General features: G+C 64.7%; 1 protein-coding gene across 2 annotated transcripts in view; it reads left to right on the top strand.

The window, feature by feature from the left end:
* NUP210 (nucleoporin 210) overlaps nt 1–17453 on the top strand; it is a 97131-nt gene that overhangs the window by 56656 nt on the left and 23022 nt on the right. Inside the window, exons 16-25 of one of the 2 annotated variants that reach the window (XM_066241767.1) lie at nt 549–722; nt 2690–2882; nt 3461–3567; nt 5015–5119; nt 5203–5304; nt 12376–12504; nt 13698–13825; nt 13953–14088; nt 15434–15496; nt 15678–15857. In XM_066241767.1, coding sequence (XP_066097864.1) covers nt 549–722; nt 2690–2882; nt 3461–3567; nt 5015–5119; nt 5203–5304; nt 12376–12504; nt 13698–13825; nt 13953–14088; nt 15434–15496; nt 15678–15857 — 1317 coding nt within the window. Of the gene's footprint in view, nt 1–548; nt 723–2689; nt 2883–3460; nt 3568–5014; nt 5120–5202; nt 5305–12375; nt 12505–13697; nt 13826–13934; nt 14089–15433; nt 15497–15677; nt 15858–17453 lie in introns of both variants that reach the window. The other variant, XM_066241766.1, reaches the window with a different exon arrangement.

Below are 17453 nucleotides of genomic sequence, written 5' to 3'. Positions count from 1 at the left end.
CCCGCCCCCACCTGGCTGTCAGAGTCGGACCCTCCGGCACCCCTCCCACTGCCCTGGTTGGGGTGTCACCTCCTCGGGTGTCAGGCTGGGGGCGAACCCCTCAGGCCAGCATGGAAACTGTTGTCCTGCCTCAAGGTCAGGAAGAGTGAGGGGCTTCTGGACCAGACCTCTCCTCCCTCAGAAAGTGTGACATTGGGGGGGGGCGCCCCTGTTTCTGGTCCACCCCCAGGTCTCAGGCAGCGTGAACTCTTCATTTAAACCCCACAAATAGGAATTTGCTCACATGACCATGAGGTGTTGTCAGGGAGCGGGGGGGGGGGGCCGCATGGTACCGCTGGCCAACCCCTTGCCTGGGTCGAGGACCGGGCACTGGCCCCTGGCTGATGACCGCAGAGGCCACCAGGGGCTCCGTCTGCCTGTGAGGAAGATGTCATCATCATCATCCCATTATACAGAACGCAGACTCGGTCCCCTGAGGCGGGGTCCCCCGTGCCACAGAACAGGGCCTCGAACATGGGGGTGTCTGACGGCTCCTTCTGCCCCACCAGGTCATTGCCCTCTCGGTGGGGAACAAGCCCAGCCTCACCAACCCCTTCCCTGCGCTGGAGCCCACCGTGGTGAAGTTCGTGTGCGCCCCTCCCTCCAGGATCACCCTGATGCCCGTCTACGCCAGCCCCCAGCTGGGCCTGTCGTGCCCGCTGCTGCAGCAGAACAAGCAGGTGGTGAGTGGGTACTGCTCGGTGACCGTGGCACTCTGCCCCTCGCTCTCTGTGCTGGCCAGCCCAGCACAGCGTGGGGGCGTGTGTCTGTCTGAGGTCCCAGTCCTGGAGGGGACCCAGAGGTCCCAGCTGCCAGGTGACCGTTGACCCTCCGCCCGGACTCCGCTGCCCCTCTGTGCACAGCACTCGACAGTTTGTAAAACTCCTTTTCCTGCGACTTGAGGATGTTAGGGTTGGGGGTTGTTGCCGGTGGGCAGCGTGTGTGTGGTCAGAGAGGGGCCGCAAGGGCCGGTGAGCAGCTGCCGTGGCCTCCATGGGGGGACGCTGGGACTGTGAAACAGGACTGTGGGGAGAGGAGACAGGTCCCGTGGGGGTGACCAGTGGGCGTAAGGGGAAGCCACAGGGCTGGTCCCCCTGGGGCCGCAGCCAGCCCGCCCACCAGCCCTGTGCCTGTGAGACACTCAGAGCCTGGACGACCGGACATGGAGTCCTGGGAGGTGGGCTTGACCACTTCACGGACGTTGAAACCGAGGCTTCAGAGGTCGGCTGCCTGCAGAACTGGGGCTCAAGTCCAGAGGTCTCGGTGCTCAGGGTCCCGGCTTCGCGGCTCACCACACCTGCCCCGTGCCACGAGGCCAGGGAGGGAGGGAGCAGGGGCCAGCAGCTCAGGGGACAGAGGGGCTACCTCCACGTGGTTCTCAGGGGCAGGGCAGGGGGTGGGGGTGGGGGATGGATCGCAGGGTTGGCACTGAGCCCGGTGGGTGTGCTGCTCAGCCACCCGGTCACCTTCAGCTGTCCCCTCCATGCCTGGACAGCCTCCTCTGCATTGGGATGTGGGTGACGGCTCCCACGTCCCTGGGCTGTTTAAGGAGCAAGGAGCCTTGCAGCCCAAGTGGCTTGGGGACCTGTCTGGGGTTGGAATTGGTACTCCTGTGACCAGCAGGTCTGGGTGGCCATGTGTTCAGCAGTGGCCATGCCCATGGGGTCCCCAGGGTTCTCTGTGAACACGGTGCTCAGCGTGGACCATGTGTTCAGCAGTGGCTGTGCCCATGGGGTCCCCAGGGTTCTCTGTGAACACGGTGCTCAGCGTGGACCATGTGTTCAGCAGTGGCTGTGCCCGTGGGGTCCCCAGGGTTCTCTGTGAACACGGTGCTCAGCGTGGACCATGTGTTCAGCAGTGGCCGTGCCCGTGGGGTCCCCAGGGTTCTCTGTGAACACGGTGCTCAGCGTGGACCATGTGTTCAGCAGTGGCCGTGCCCGTGGGGTCCCCAGGGTTCTCTGTGAACACGGTGCTCAGCGTGGACCATGTGTTCAGCAGTGGCTGTGCCCGTGGGGTCCCCAGGGTTCTCTGTGAACACGGTGCTCAGCGTGGACCATGTGTTCAGCAGTGGCCGTGCCCGTGGGGTCCCCAGGGTTCTCTGTGAACACGGTGCTCAGCGTGGACCATGTGTTCAGCAGTGGCCGTGCCCGTGGGGTCCCCAGGGTTCTCTGTGAACACGGTGCTCAGCGTGGACCATGTGTTCAGCAGTGGCCGTGCCCGTGGGGTCCCCAGGGTTCTCTGTGAACACGGTGCTCAGCGTGGACCATGTGTTCAGCAGTGGCCGTGCCCGTGGGGTCCCCAGGGTTCTCTGTGAACACGGTGCTCAGCGTGGACCATGTGTTCAGCAGTGGCCGTGCCCGTGGGGTCCCCAGGGTTCTCTGTGAACACGGTGCTCAGCGTGGACCATGTGTTCAGCAGTGGCCGTGCCCGTGGGGTCCCCAGGGTTCTCTGTGAACACGGTGCTCAGCGTGGACCATGTGTTCAGCAGTGGCCGTGCCCGTGGGGTCCCCAGGGTTCTCTGTGAACACGGTGCTCAGCGTGGACCATGTGTTCAGCAGTGGCTGTGCCCATGGGGTCCCCAGGGTTCTCTGTGAACACGATGCTCAGCATGGACGGACACGGCCGCAGCACTGACCTCGGCTTCTTGCAGGTCCCGGTCTCCAGCCACCGCAACCCCCTCCTGGACCTGGTCGCCTACGACCAGCAGGGCCGCAGATTCAACAACTTCAGCTCCCTGAGCGTCCAGTGGGAGTCCACCAGGCCGTCGCTGGCCAGCATCGAGCCTGACCTGCCCACACAGCTGGTGTCCCGGGAGGACGAGGGCGGCCAGAAGAAGCTGCACGGTGAGCTGGGTGGTGAGCCCGCGGCCCAGGACAGGAGGGCGACGAGGGGTGTCCTGGCAAGTGTGGGCGGCTGCTGGGAGCTGGGGTGTCCGGCGGGTGTGGGCGGCCGCTGGGAGCTGGGGTGTCCCGGCGGGTGTGGGCGGCCGCTGGGAGCTGGGGTGTCCCGGCGAGTGTGGGCGGCTGCTGGGAGCTGCTGTCCGGCCCCCCTTTGTCTAGGAGAGAAGTGCAGGGGGCCTCCTGAGCTCACTGCTCCCCGTGAACCCTGGGAGGTTCTGTTTCAGATGTGGGGAGACGGGTTCGGGGCGCAGCGCGGGTGACCTCCCAGCCCTGGGGCCGTGGTGCTCTGAGCCGAGCCCTCGAACCCCCGCAGCCCAAGCTGAGCCGTTGTGTCCAGCCTGTCTGAGCTGCTTCCTGAGCCGTGCTCGGGGCCTGCTGACCCTGGCTGCACAGAGAGCTCAGCCAGCTGGGCTGTGTGCGCTCGGGACCACGGGAGACTTCAGCCTGCGGATCAGGAGGGAGGGGCTGTCTCCTGGGCGGCGATGGCAGAGTAGCGACGTGGGTCCCTCTTCTGGACGCAGGTCTGCAGGCTGTTTCCGTTCACGAGGCCTCGGGAACCGCTGCCGTCTCCGCCACCGTGACCGGCTACCAGGGGCCCCACCTCCGCACAGCCCGCGTGAAGCTGCCGGTCCGTCCCGGGCGTGCTGGTGGCGGGGGAGGGGGGTGGTCCCGCGCTGCCCGCACTGCCCAGTGCCCCAGTGTCCTGAGCCCTCCCTGGGACCTGTCCCTGATGGCTTCCGTCCTCAGCCTGCCCGCCCGCACCGGGGACCAGCGGGCGGGTGGTGGCCTCCTTGTGGAGCAGACGTCTGAGCCGCCTTCGGGCCCCTGCCCTCGCCCCTGTGGGCTGTCAGGGTTCACTGCTGGTCTGCTCCCCCGGGCGGCACACCTGGGAGTCCCCTCCCTCTCGTACCCTCAGGACCCTGCAGCCCTGCGGTGCTGACACGCTGTCCCTCCTGCCCTGTGTCCCTCTGCCCCCTGCAGCCCTGCGGTGCTGACATGCTGTCCCTCCTGCCCTGTGTCCCTCTGTACCCTCAGGGCCCTGAAGCCCTGCGGTGCTGACATGCTGTCCCTCCTGCCCTGTGTCCCTCTGCCCCCTGCAGCCCTGCGGTGCTGACACGCTGTCCCTCCTGCCCTGTGTCCCTCTGTACCCTCAGGGCCCCTGCAGCCCTGCGGTGCTGACACGCTGTCCCTCCTGCGCTGTGTCCCTCTGTACCCTCAGGGCCCTGAAGCCCTGCGGTGCTGACATGCTGTCCCTCCTGCCCTGTGTCCCTCTGCCCCCTGCAGCCCTGCGGTGCTGACACGCTGTCCCTCCTGCCCTGTGTCCCTCTGCCCCCTGCAGCCCTGCTGTGCTGACACGCTGTCCCTCCTGCCCTGTGTCTCTCTGCTCCCTGCATTGGAGCTGTCTCCCTGCCTCTCGTACCCTCAGGGCCCCTGCAGCCCTGCGGTGCTGACACGCTGTCCCTCCTGCCCTGTGTCCCTCTGCTCCCTGCACTGGAGCTGTCTCCCTGCGGGAGCTGCTGTCCCACTGGTGCCGACCTCAGGGCCTGGCGCAGAGCAGGTGCTCAGGGGTGATGTGTGAGCTTGTGGCAATCAGAGCCAGCTCCGGCCCAGCAGTTTCCCTGGAGTGACACGTGGCCAGAAACAGACACACACGTGCACACGACCCAGGAGTGGGGGCTGTGCCTGTCCCCTGTGAGCGTGCCCCGAGGACGCCTCCTCAGGACCCCCTGCTTAGGCTGGGCGGGGCTTGCCCTTTGCCCCGGTATCTGTCCCTCACACCTGACGCCTCAGCTGGCCGTTGGCTGGGTGGCCCCGCTCTCCAGGGGCCCTGAGGGGTGCGGAGCCTGGCAGGTAGGATGGGGCACTTGCCCTGGCAGGTTAGGAAATGCCTCCAGGGGACATGGCCTCTCGGAGTGGTCCCTCCACGGGTTCATCCGGGTTTGTGTCCCAGGCACAGTGGGTGCCCCAGGGAGGCACTGGGCCTCTGGGTGCTCCTGCTCCCCTGGGTCCCGGAGGTAGCGCGGGGCTGGCCTGCTGCCTCCTGGACCCTGACGGCACTGGCCTTGCTCCTCCAGCACGAGCCCCTGGTGCCCGTGTCGGCCTCCATAGAGCTCATCCTGGTGGAGGACGTGACGGTGAGCCCGGGAGAGGTGACCATCTACAACCACCCCGGAGTGCAGGTACAGTCCTCCCCGCCCCCTTGCCGCCCAGGTGTGCCCGCTGGGTTGGCAGTTCTGGCCTCCCAGCCCGACCCTCCTTGCAGGCAGAGCTGCACATCAGAGAAGGTTCCGGCTACTTCTTCCTCAACACCAGCACCGCAGATGTGGTCACGGTGGCCTACCAGGAGGCCAAGGGCAGTGCCATGGTGAGTGCTGGGGCCCCCTCTCCGCGTCTGGGCAGCCGTGGGCCCCACGATGGGTCACTCCAGAGGCTGAGGCTCAGTCACGTCCGCTGCGCTTGGCGAGGTCTTTCCACTCTCTGACTCGTGTTGTGCGGCTTAGTCGCCTGCCTGCCACCTCTGTGATTAGCTTATTGTCTCCACAAATTACAGGTATGGTTGGGCGGCTAATGGTTTCCTTTAGCTCTGTCTTTATTAACTAGGATTAAAATAGCGTTCTAGAAGAGCCGCGCTAACGGCCATGAAATTGCTTTTAAAAGATGCGTCAACGTTTTCCGTTTCCCCTGCGTCCCTTTTGCGCCTCCCCCTCCTGTTCTTGCATGTTCGACGCCTTCGTCCATGGCAGGAAGAATTCACTCCACACGTTTCCAGGACCCCATCCCAAGTTTCCCGTGTTGCTGTGTGGAGTGGCCAGTGATTCTGGGCAGCAGTTTCCTCCTTGAACAGCGTTGGGACAGTTTAAATTGTTCTGACTTTTTTTTTTTATTCGGTGAGAGGAGGGTGACAGACAGACTCTCGCATGTGCCCTGACTGGGAGAGTCAGCAAGCCCACTAGGGGGTGATGCTCAGCCCATCTGGGGCGTTGCTCTGTTGTTCAGCAACCAAGCTCTTCTTAGCACCTGAGGCGGAGGCCACGGAGCCATCCTCAGTGCCTGGACCAACTTTGCTCCAATGAAGCCTTGGCTGCGGGAGGGGAAGGGAGAGATAGAGAGGAAAGAGGGGGGGAAGGGTGGAGAAGCAGATGGGTGCTTCTCCTGTGTGCCCTGACTGGGAATCAAACCTGGGACATCTACACACTGGGATGATGCTCTACCACTGAGTGAACTGGCCAGGGCCTCGTTCTGTCTTTTTAAAATAGGCCTATAGTTACAGCAAAGAGTAAAAGCAAGCACTAGCATTCTCCACGCCTGCGTCTCTGTACAATGAGACATGTTCTGGCCGTGAAATCTGAACTTCGTTTGCAAGGAAACTCTTCCTCCTGAGGGCGTGAGACCACGTGTCAGCCCAGACCAGAGCGGCGGTGACCCCACCGAAGCTGTGTCCCTGCCCTGTGGCCGGGTTGGTGCCTGTGGACGGCTCTGACCGCAGGCCGGCTCTCCCTGTGTTCCAGGGAGTGTGAAGAGTGCTCCCGCGGTCCCCACACCAGACGAGACTTTTTCTGGACATAGAAGAGGCCGGGTCCACTCAGTGTTTGGTGTGTGGTGGGCGTAGTGCAGACAGTGCAGCAGCGAGGGAGGGCCAGTGAGGGCCTCACCCTGACCGTTCCGATGTCCACGCCAGCTTGAGGCGTTACTTTGTCCATGTAGGTGAGCCCTCGCAGGCTGGCAACAGCACAGAACTTCCCGATTCCCGGGAAGGCTGGGGTCAGGGTCACCTTCCCAGAGACGTCGTCCCCACACCTCTCAGGAGTGCGGTCAGGTCAGTGGTCAGCGTAGGTCCCCTCACACTCTGCAGGGCTCTCTCTCTGTTTACATCCACCGGCTCGCTCAGTCTATGGCCTCAGGCGGCACAGCTGTTGTGGGAGGGAGAGCACGGAGCAGGTTGTGAGGGGCGTGCAGGGCAGCGCTGTGCTGTGTCACCTGACGCTGAGCTTCAAGGAGTGTCGGGGGACAATGTCCCTGCCGGGGACTGCGGAGAACCAGAGCACAGTCCATGTCGCAGGGACGGCCGCTGTGCACCTGGGCTCACTTGCTGGTGGCTCTCACCACAGCTCTAGCGAGGTGTCATTTCCATAGCGTGTAGCTCGCTCAGAGTACACAGTTCAGTGGTTTTTAGTGTCACTGCACATGTGCAGCTGTCACCACCACGAACATTAGAGTCTTTTCATTAGTTTAGAAGGAAGCTCGTTCCCTGTAGATCTCACCTCCGTGTGTGCACGCGTACACACTCACATTCACACACACACACCCTCACACACACATTCACACACACATTCACACACACACACCCTCACACACACATTCACACACAATTTACACACGCACTCACACATTCACACACATTCACACATATTCACACACACACCCTCACACTCACACACACACATTCCCTCACACCCTCACACACACACTTTCACACACACACTCACACACCCTCACACTCACACACACTTTCACACACTCACATTCACACACTCACATTTACACACACACTCACACACACACTTTCACACTCACATTCACACACATTCACACACACACTCACATTCACACACTCATGCTCACACACGCTGACTTAGACGTTCTCTCCTAATGTTTGGAAGAGTTTGTGTAGAATTGATTTGTACAATGAACCAGTGTCCATTGTCACACGGAAGCGATGCTTCAGTGTTCGGTCGAATTCACCAGTGGAGCCGTCTGGACACGGCCTTTTCTCTGTGGGTAGTTTATTTTTATTACTGATTCACTCCACCCAGCTGTTACAGTCTGTTCGGTTGGTCTGTTTCTTGCTGCCGGTGTTGCTGGCATAGGTCTTTCTAGGACGGTTCAGATCTTTTTTTTAATTTTTAAAAAAAACAATTTTTGCATTCCTCCTGTGGCCAGCCTTGGTCTGTAGCTCCTTGGGGAGAGAATGCTTGTTCCCAGGGCCGGCTCTCAGTGCCGGGTGTGGGGGCACATTGTGTCCTCGTTCTCCTCAGACACGGCCGCAGATGCCGGGACCTTAGGCTTATTGCTGTAAATTAGAGGAGGAAAAATGGCCTCTCCGCACCTGGGCACAGGTGTGCGCGCGTCTGGAGGAGGCTGGGAGCTTGCCCCACGCTCCCCTGGCGTGTTGATTGCCGGAACAAAAGGAGTAACTCTCCCGGCTGTGGGTGCTGCTGCCGGGTGAGCACTCCCGGTCGGGTGCTGCACAGGAGAGGGAAGACCTCAAACTGGAAGTAACTCCAGCAGCCTTCCATATGCCTGTCTTGCTCTTCTGAAGGTTGGAAGGAGCGCTCTGTTCCCAAGAAGACGACGTTTGGCGTTGGGGAAAATGTGTCCGGTCAGATGCTGGGGACAGTTCTGCTCACGCTGACCTCGGGGCTCGTGTTTGCATAAACTCCAGGGGGAACCTGGGGCCAGAGAGAGTCCTTCCCTGTGCGGCCAAACTCCTCCAGGCGTCTGAGCCTCCATGCCCTGTGGGCGGCGAGCTCCGGCCTCCGGGGTCATTCGCACAGAAGCAGGGACACTCGTCTGAGAGACAGGGTGGGGGGTTCCGGCGTCAGAGAGGAGTCTCCCCAGAAGACGGTGGACCCCGCTCAGTTCCACGGTCACTCCGTGCCATCCCTCTCAGCTGCAGGTCCTGGGAGTCTCTACGTCACGGCAGCTGGTGGTGCCCCCACTGTGCCAACCGTCCCAGGGGAGCCCCAGCGGGTCCCTCTCAGCTGCAGGTCCTGGGAGTCTCTGCGTCACAGCAGCTGGTGGTGCCCCCACTGTGCCAACCGTCCCAGGGGAGCCCCAGCGGGTCCTTCTCAGCTGCAGGTCCTGGGGTTCTCTGTGTCACGGCAGCTGGTGGTGCCCCCACTGTGCCACAGTCCCAAGGGAGCCCCAGCGGGTCCCTCTCAGCTGCAGGTCCTGGGAGTCTCGGCATCACAGCAGCTGGTGGTACCCCCACTGTGCCAACCGTCCCAGGGGAGCTCCGGCCGTCCCTCCCAGGCTGTGGGTTGGCCTCTGCTCACATGTCTCTTTCATGAGTGGGACACTGCTCGTTGCATGCACGAACATAGGATGCGTCTTGCCCCATCGGGGTACCAGTCTACCCCACGGGCAGGGCCCTACAAGGGCTGCCTTTGCCCGAGGTGTTCTGGGGACACCGTGGCCCCTGGGGTCTCTGTGCCCCTCGTTGGAGCCTGAGCAGAGCTTGTTGCCCCCTGAGCTGCGGTCAGGCTCGGTGTGCTCTGCCTGCTCTGCGGCCCCATGCCAGGCTGGCAGCCGGGGACAGGCCTGGGCAGCTGCTCTCGGTGGCTGTGTCTGAAGGACCCTGCGCATCGCTGGCCTGGCCCAGCTGTTCACATCCTACCTCCCTTCGACGCAGGGACGAGAAAGCCCTCAGCGTTCTTCAGTTAGTCACAGAAAACGATTCTTTCGCTCCCTGTGGACACACCTCAGGGGAGCCAGCGATGCTCCTGGTGTCTCCGGGAAGGGGCCGCAGGGCTCACGCCGGCTCTGCGCCGACGGCCGCCTTCCTGCCAGCCCTCTCTCTGCTCCCACTGCCCCCAAAACTCTCTGCGAGGGGCCTTCCTGCCATTTTAGTGGCTTGCACGCTGGAGTGGCTACCTGACTTAAACCTAGGTTTTCTTTCTTCTCCACAATTCTTCACGTTCTAAAGTAAGTCCCTGAGTGGACCCCACAGGTTACAGGACATGGAGGGACCCCGGTGGGCGAAGCACCTTGTGCCTTTATTGACACAGCCTCTCAGCAAACGGGGGCCACGTGGCTGGGTCTGGCCCTGGCACTGAGGACACAGCACTGAGGACGCAGTGTGAGCACAGCGGGTGGAGGCGCGGTTCTCAGAGCCACAGGGGGGTCCTCCGTCTCTCGGTCCTGAGACACATAGCCCCTCATGGTGACACCTTACTCCCAAGTGGGGTGCTCAGGTGAGGTCCTGAGACACATAGCTCCTCATGGTGACGCCTTATACCCAAGTGGGGTGCTCAGGTGGGGTCCTGAGACACATAGCCCCTCATGGTGACGCCATACACCCAAGTGGGGTGCTCAGGTGGGGTCCTGAGGCACATAGCCCCTCATGGTGACGCCGTACACCCAAGTGGGGTGCTCAGGTGGGGTCCTGAGGCACATAGCCCCTCATGGTGACGCCGTACACCCAAGTGGGGTGCTCAGGTGGGGTCCTGAGGCACATAGCCCCTCATGGTGACGCCGTACACCCAAGTGGGGTGCTCAGGTGGGGTCCTGAGACACAGAGCCCCTCATGGTGACGCCATACACCCAAGTGGGGTGCTCAGGTGGGGTCGGGAGTGGCTGCAGGGCTTGGACTCGGGCGTGTCCTGCTTTCCGCCTGAGAGTGGCCTGTGGGTAGAGGTGTCCGCCCCTAGCCCTGGCCCTGTGTCAAGTGCAGAGCTGGCCGGAGTCCCTCGATGGAGTTCCATTCGGGCGTCCAAGCCAGGACCTTCTCGGTGCCTGGGATGCTCGTGTGACCTTGGTCACGCCCACAGGCCTCGAGGGAGGCTGCCTGGGGGCGTGGACCCGACACTGTGCGGCACCGCCTGGCCACCGTGCAGCATTGATGGGCGTGCTGCAGGAGCAGGAGCTGTTGGCTCCAGTGCTATCCAGACGTCTGTGAGGTCCTCGCTGTTCTGCAGATGCCTTTCGGGATGAGCCTGAGGAAAGCCAGGAGCTGAGACCGTGTGGGGGAACCTCGGGGCCTGGGGGCACAGTGGACGTCACAGAGCCAAGCTGCCTCTGGGTCCCCTCCCCGTCCTGCCGAGCAATAACGTTTATCATCTCGGCAAAGACGCCAATACTTTCCCCTCAGCTTCGGATTAGCCTGAGAAATGAGATTTCATCCTGGGCACCCTCCTCTTCAGCCCACATTCTCCTATCTGTCAATCAAGGAGCAGGGGTCACAGCACCTGGAGAAGCAGGTGGTGTGACAAGTGGGCACGACTGGGGTGCATCCCACTGCCACCCGCCTCCTGGCCAGGCCTCTCACATCCCCACGAGCCATTTCTGGGAAGCATGGCGCATGTGGGTGCGTGCACACCAGCGGGCCGCCAGGCCACACGGAGGCCTCGCTGCGGTGGCTGCATGGCCCTGTCCTCCGTCCGCTGTGCCCTGCGCAGGGCGGCTGGCGTCCCGCCTCCAGGAAACCAAGCGAGAGAGGAACCGATTCCACTCGATTGCTCTTTGTCTGCAATGTACACAGTGGCTCTTCTGAGGAAGAGAAGAAAATGAAAGAGCCTCCCCCGGGGGGGTCTCGGCAGCCGGCACAGGTGACATTCACACCGGGAAGGTCGGGCCGGCTCTCCCACAGTGACCTTCCGGCAGGGTCGCACCAGATACTGCATGACGTTCTCCAAAAAAGCTTTTCTTTCTCTCTCCCGCTTGTCCCTCGGGGAAACGTGACGAGCCAGGGAGGTTGTCCTCAGTGAAGCCAGAGACCCTGTGCTCCTGGACCCGTCCTCGCCAGCTTCTCGTACCAGGCTGGCACGGTGCCGGCTCCAGTCACATGCTCCCGAGTCTTCCCAGAACTGAAGGCAGGACTGAGCCAGGGGCTGAAGCATGGGGGGGGGGGGTGTTACCTGAGCTCCCCCTCTGTCAGGACAGGGCCCTCGGGGGCGCTCTGCCCGGTGCTGGGCTCCGTCCAGAGGCCGCAGGGGAGTCGGCGGCCTGGAGGGGAGGGTGGTTGCGTCTGCATCAGCTGTGAGCGGAGCTGAGAGCCTGGAACACGTGGCCCAGACATGCCCTTCCCTCGGGACATTGCACAGGGTCGCTCTCTCTGCCCACGGGCAGGGGCCGGGACTTGGGGAGTGGGCGTCGGAGACCACGGGGCCGGTGCAGTCTGCTCCCAGGCTCTGAGGTGCCGGGCGCTCAGGCCGAGTCCTGGGCGGGAGGAGCAGCTGTCTTTGTGCCCTTCACCCCCAGACCTGACAGGTGGCTTTCTGTGGCTGGCACTGCGGGCAGGTGGCCTGGGGGTGGGGGGCGGGGGGCACACAGCTCCCGCCTCACTCTGTGGCCCTTCGTTCTGCCTCCGAGGAGCTGCGGACCCCCAGGCCACCGCGCACTCCCACCCCTTAGAGCGGCTTCCGTTTTCTAATCTGAAGTTCACCCCAAAGTTGCCCCCCTGAGCCTCATCCCGCACAAACATTTCACAGTCGAGCCCACCCCCCGGGGGCAGTGGGGGCTCACAATGAGGGGCGGCCAGGGCCACACAGAGGGGGCTGTTCCTCGTTCTCGACCTCCAGCCCCCCCGCCCCCACTCAGAGGGGGCTGTTCCTCGTTCTCGACTTCCAGCCCCCCTGCCCCCACAGAGGTCTCTGGGTGATGGCGCCCCACGGGGCAAGGCCGCCCGTGAGCGGCTGTAACGGGCCCCTCCCTGCAGGTGCAGCCTTCGCTCCCGGGCACGGTGACCGTCATGATCCACGACCTGTGTCTGGCCGTCCCCGCCCCCGCCAAGGCCGACGTGCACGTGTCGGACATCGAGGAGCTGTACGTCCGGGTGGTGGACAAGGTCAGTGTCCGCTGCCAGACGCGGCCCTCTGCTGATTCACGGATCCCGGACAGAGCTGCCCCGAGGGGGGTGTTTGTGTCGTGTTCTTTGCTTTTCCCCTGGTTTCTGTGCCCCCTCCTCTGAGGTCACACTGAGTGATGTCACACTTCAGCCCGGGTGACATCAGGCAGTGCGGGCTGTGAGCCCCGCTGGGACCTGGCCCCACACCAGCCCTGACCGGGCGGTCCTGGGCTCCAGCCGGTGCAGGTTACTGACCGCCAGGTACGCAGCGTGCTGGACGTGACTCTCCCTCCCCAGTCTGTAGGGTCCGGGGTCTCAGCGTCTCAGTGGCAGATGCACGAAGCTCACTGATATCCAGTCTTCAGTGACGGTGGATCTAGGGCAGGGGTCCCCAAACTTTTTACACAGGGGGCCAGTTCACTGTCCCTCAGACCATTGGAGGGCTGCCAAATACAGTGGTCCTCTCACTGACCACCAATGAAAGAGGTGCCCCTTCCGGAAGTGCGGTGGGGGCCGGATAGATGGCCTCAGGGGGCCGCATGTGCCCCGTGGGCCATAGTTTGGGGACGGCTGACTAGAGGCTTTCCTTCAGGACAGACAGGGGATGTTTGCACCCCAGGGACCTGCGGCGGGCTTCCAGGGGGTCTCTGTTCATCTCTGCTTTCCCGAGTGCCCAGGAGGGTCAGTCATGAGAAGGGGCGGGAGTGTCTGAGCCGCTCAGATGACTTAGAAAGCCCGTGTTCTTCAACACCACCGCGAATGTTCCTCCTGTGGTCTCGTTTGCACTGGGTGTTTGCAGACCAGACTGGCTTCTTCACTAAGCATTCCGGACTCCCGTGTCCTAAGGTTCTCGCTGTGGTGTTGTACACGGCCAGGCGTGGGCTGGACGGTCATCGTCCACTGACGAGCTCCCGCTGTCCACCGGCTGCCTCGTTGGTCTCGCTAGGGTGTTCACAGGAGTGGGGAATGTGACTTACGCAGTTAAACACGTCCTGGGCCCCGGACACAGCGGGTGCCCAGTGATGTTTACCTGTTGATGGGCTGACGGCCGGAGGTCAGCCCAGGGGGCCTGTCCGCAGTCTAGCAGGTCTGCGGGTGTGAGGGTGGTGACCTCTCTCAGAAGGTCGTAGGTGGCCGCAGGCAGTGGACGTGGTCAGTCAGGGCCGCCCTGTGTGTCCGTCCCGTTGTCGCAGGTGGAGATCGGGAAGGCGGTCACAGCGTACGTCCGTGTGCTGGACTCGCGCAAGAAGCCTTTCCTGGCCAAATACTTCGCCTTCATGGGCCTGAAGCTCCAAGCGGCCTCACAGATTGTCACGTTGGTGTGAGTACCCCCACCCCCACCCCACCCCGGCGGTCAGAGCAGGCATCTTGGGGTCAGTGCTGATGGGTCTGTCTGGGGGGAGACGTCCCAGCCCTTCCCTCTGTCCCAGCCCTTCCCTCTGTTCCAGCCCCCTGGACGAGGCCCTCGATAGCTACACGGCCATGTTCCATGTCCACGGCGTGGCCATCGGCCAGACCAGTCTCACCGCGGTGGTGACCGATAAAGCTGGACAGAGAATCCACTCGGCCCCACAGCAGATTGAGGTAAAGCTGTTCCCCCTCAGGCCGCGCAGGGTCAGCCCAGGCCCTGCTGGACGCACGGGGAGGGGAGGAGGTCTTTCCTGTGACAGGCTGGGGGCGTCAGGGAAGGTCCAGGAAGCCATGTGCCCTGCAGTGAGCTCTGACCCCCGGTCCCGGGTCAGGGGCAGCCCCAGAGGGAGGGCGGGGTGACTGCTGGCCCTCTGAGATGGGGGAGCAGCTTACCACTGGGCAGGGTGGCAGTGGGGGGATGTTCTTTAGCCTGTGGAGCCTCAGGACAGAGCAGGGGACAGGCAGGAGCTGTGGGCAGTGGTGGGCCCATAGGTGGGAGCTCTCTGGGCCGTCAGCCTGGACACTAGAGCAGGCCCTTAGGGGGTGCGCTTTCGGAATGGGGGCACCTGGAGTGAGCAGTTCCTGGACACGGGGGCTCCGTGGTCACCCAGCGTCCTCTGGGCAGGGGCCTCGGGCTGTCCTGTGGGGTTGGGTTCTGGCCAGAGCCCCACAGTGACCAGGGGCAAAGGCAGACACGGCCGGAAGGTCACGTCCAGCCTCACCCGTCCACAGCCCGACCCGGCTCCCCGGCACCCTCAGGGTCTCGGCCCCACGTGGGCTGGCGGCGTGGGTCGTGCGTCTGCAGGAAGGGCACCGTTCTGGTGAAGCGGAACGCATTCTGCCCATAAACAGCGCAGCCCTGAGATGACCCTCATGCGCAAAGCAGCCCCTTGGCCCCCTGGCGCTGGCGCTGACCCTTACACTCTCCCTGTGGTCTTGCCAGGCAGGGGCTGTGGGGGGGCAAGAGGAGGACAGGGGCTTTGCCCCGCTGCAGGGACGGGCGTCCGTGTCCCTGCCCCCGGGACCCACGCTCTGAAAACTTGAGGGCGTTGAAGTAGGAACTCCTAAGACAGGTCAGTGGGAACTTAGGAGGAGTTAGCGAGGGAGGTGACCCTCCGAGGATGAACAGGGAATCTCGGAGGCAGCGGGGTGGGAACCAACATGTGTCCGCGTCCCGGAGGATGCTCAGGTCAAGGTCGCCGGACACCCTGCTTTTGCGGGTCCGGGCGGCGGAGCGGGCATCCCCGGGGGCTCCTGGGAGACCTGCTCAAACAGCAGGACGTGCCCCCTTGCCGTGAATTCTCGGTCCTCTGGTTGGGTGAGTCCTGTGGGCCGACCGTGGGCCCAGGACCCAGGCTGTCCCTGGTGCTTCTGCACAGGAGGGCTGCCCATGCCCTGTGTCCTCCCTCCCTGAGAGGTGGGGTGTGAGCTGTGCTGGGCAGCGCCAGCCTGGAGTGCAGCGGTCCCCTCTCTCTCTCTCTCTCTCTCTCTCTCTCTGTCTCTCTCGTCTCCGCGCCAGGTCTTCCCCCCGTTCAGGCTGATCCCCAGGAAGGTGACACTGATCATCGGGGCCACGATGCAGGTAGGAGCCACAGGCCGCATCCCTGCGGACCCCATTGCAGCCGGGCCCTGGGCGGCCACCTGCCCCGGGTGTCGGAGCCCTGGAGGCAGGGGCTCTGGGGTGCTGGCGCCCTTGCCCCCCAGGCGAGCGTGGGGGCTGGGAGGGTGGGGCTGACAGTCCTGCTGCTTCTCTCCCCGCCCAGATCACTTCGGAGGGAGGCCCCCAGCCGCAGTCCAACATCCTCTTCTCCGTCAGCAACGCGAGCCTCGCCGTGGTGAACAGCGCGGGGCTGGTGCGGGGGCTGGCCGTGGGCAACAGCACCGTGTCGGGGGTCGTCCGGGCCGTGGACGCCGAGACCGGCAAGCTGGTCGTCGTGTCTCAGGTGACGGTCTCAGCTGCTTCAGAGGCGGGTGCTTCCTGTGTCCGCCCTCTGGTGATGGGGGACTGCCCCCCTGCAGGTGCTGGGGGCTCGTCGTGGCAGGCGGACCCCCGCCCCAGAGGGCCAGGCGGACCCCCCCTCAGAGGGCTAGGCGGACCCCCCCCGCAGAGGGCCAGGTCCCACGAGGGACCCCCCCTCAGAGGGCCAGGCGGACCCCCCCGCAGAGGGCCAGGCGGACCCCCCCGCAGAGGGCCAGGTCCCACGACGGACCCCCCCTCAGAGGGCCAGGCGGACCCCCCTGCAGAGGGCCAGGTCCCACGAGGGACCCCCCCTCAGAGGGCCAGGCGGACCCCCCTCAGAGGGCCAGGTCCCACGAGGGACCCCCCGCAGAGGGCCAGGCGGACCCCCCTCAGAGGGCCAGGCGGACCCCCCCGCAGAGGGCCAGGCAGACCCCCCCTCAGAGGGCCAGGCGGACCCCCCCCGCAGAGGGCCAGGTCCCACAAGGGACCCCCCCTCAGAGGGCCAGGCGGAGCCAGGCGGACCCCCCCGCAGAGGGCCAGGTCCCACGAGGGACCCCCCCTCAGAGGGCCAGGCAGACCCCCCTGCAGAGGGCCAGGCGGACCCCCCCTCAGAGGGCCAGGAGGACCCCCCCTCAGAGGGCCAGGCGGACCCCCCTGCAGAGGGCCAGGCGGACCCCCCCTCAGAGGGCCAGGCGGACCCCCCTCAGAGGGCCAGGCAGACCCCCCCTCAGAGGGCCAGGCGGACCCCCCTCAGAGGGCCAGGTCCCACGAGGGACCCCCCCCTCAGAGGGCCAGGCGGACCCCCCCTCAGAGGGCCAGGCGGACCCCCCCGCAGAGGGCCAGGTCCCACGAGGGACCCCCCCTCAGAGGGCCAGGCGGACCCCCCCGCAGGGGGCCAGGTCCCACGAGGGACCCCCCCTCAGAGGGCCAGGCGGACCCCCCCCTCAGAGGGCCAGGCGGACCCCCCTGCAGGGGGCCAGGTCCCACGAGGGACCCCCCCTCAGAGGGCCAGGCGGACCCCCCCTCAGAGGGCCAGGCGGACCCCCCCGCAGAGGGCCAGGCGGACCCCCCGCAGAGGGCCAGGCGGACCCCCCCCAGAGGGCCAGGCGGACCCCCCCGCAGAGGGCCAGGCAGACCCCCCCTCAGAGGGCCAGGCGGACCCCCCCGCAGAGGGCCAGGCGGACCCCCCCTCAGAGGGCCAGGCGGACCCCCCCCTCAGAGGGCCAGGTCCCACGAGGGACCCCCCCTCAGAGGGCCAGGCGGACCCCCCCGCAGAGGGCCAGGCGGACCCCCCCTCAGAGGGCCAGGTCCCACGAGGGACCCCCCGCAGAGGGCCAGGCGGACCCCCCCTCAGAGGGCCAGGCGGACCCCCCCCAGAGGGCCAGGCGGACCCCCCTGCAGAGGGCCAGGTCCCACAAGGGACCCCCCGTCGTGGTAGGTGGACCCCCCCCTCAGGAGGACAGGGGAGAGGCCGTGACAGGTCTGGAAGGGAAGCCACCACAGTCCCAGCCGCCTGTGGCAGAGAGGCGTCGAGCTGGACACCTGTGGGTGCCCTCCAGCCATGCGACTGCGCTGCCCT

This window comes from Saccopteryx bilineata, chromosome 8, assembly GCF_036850765.1.
Source record: "Saccopteryx bilineata isolate mSacBil1 chromosome 8, mSacBil1_pri_phased_curated, whole genome shotgun sequence".
NCBI lineage: Eukaryota > Metazoa > Chordata > Mammalia > Chiroptera > Emballonuridae > Saccopteryx > Saccopteryx bilineata.
The sequence above is the reverse complement of the archived record's forward strand: the minus strand, read 5'-3'. Positions and strand labels throughout refer to the sequence as shown.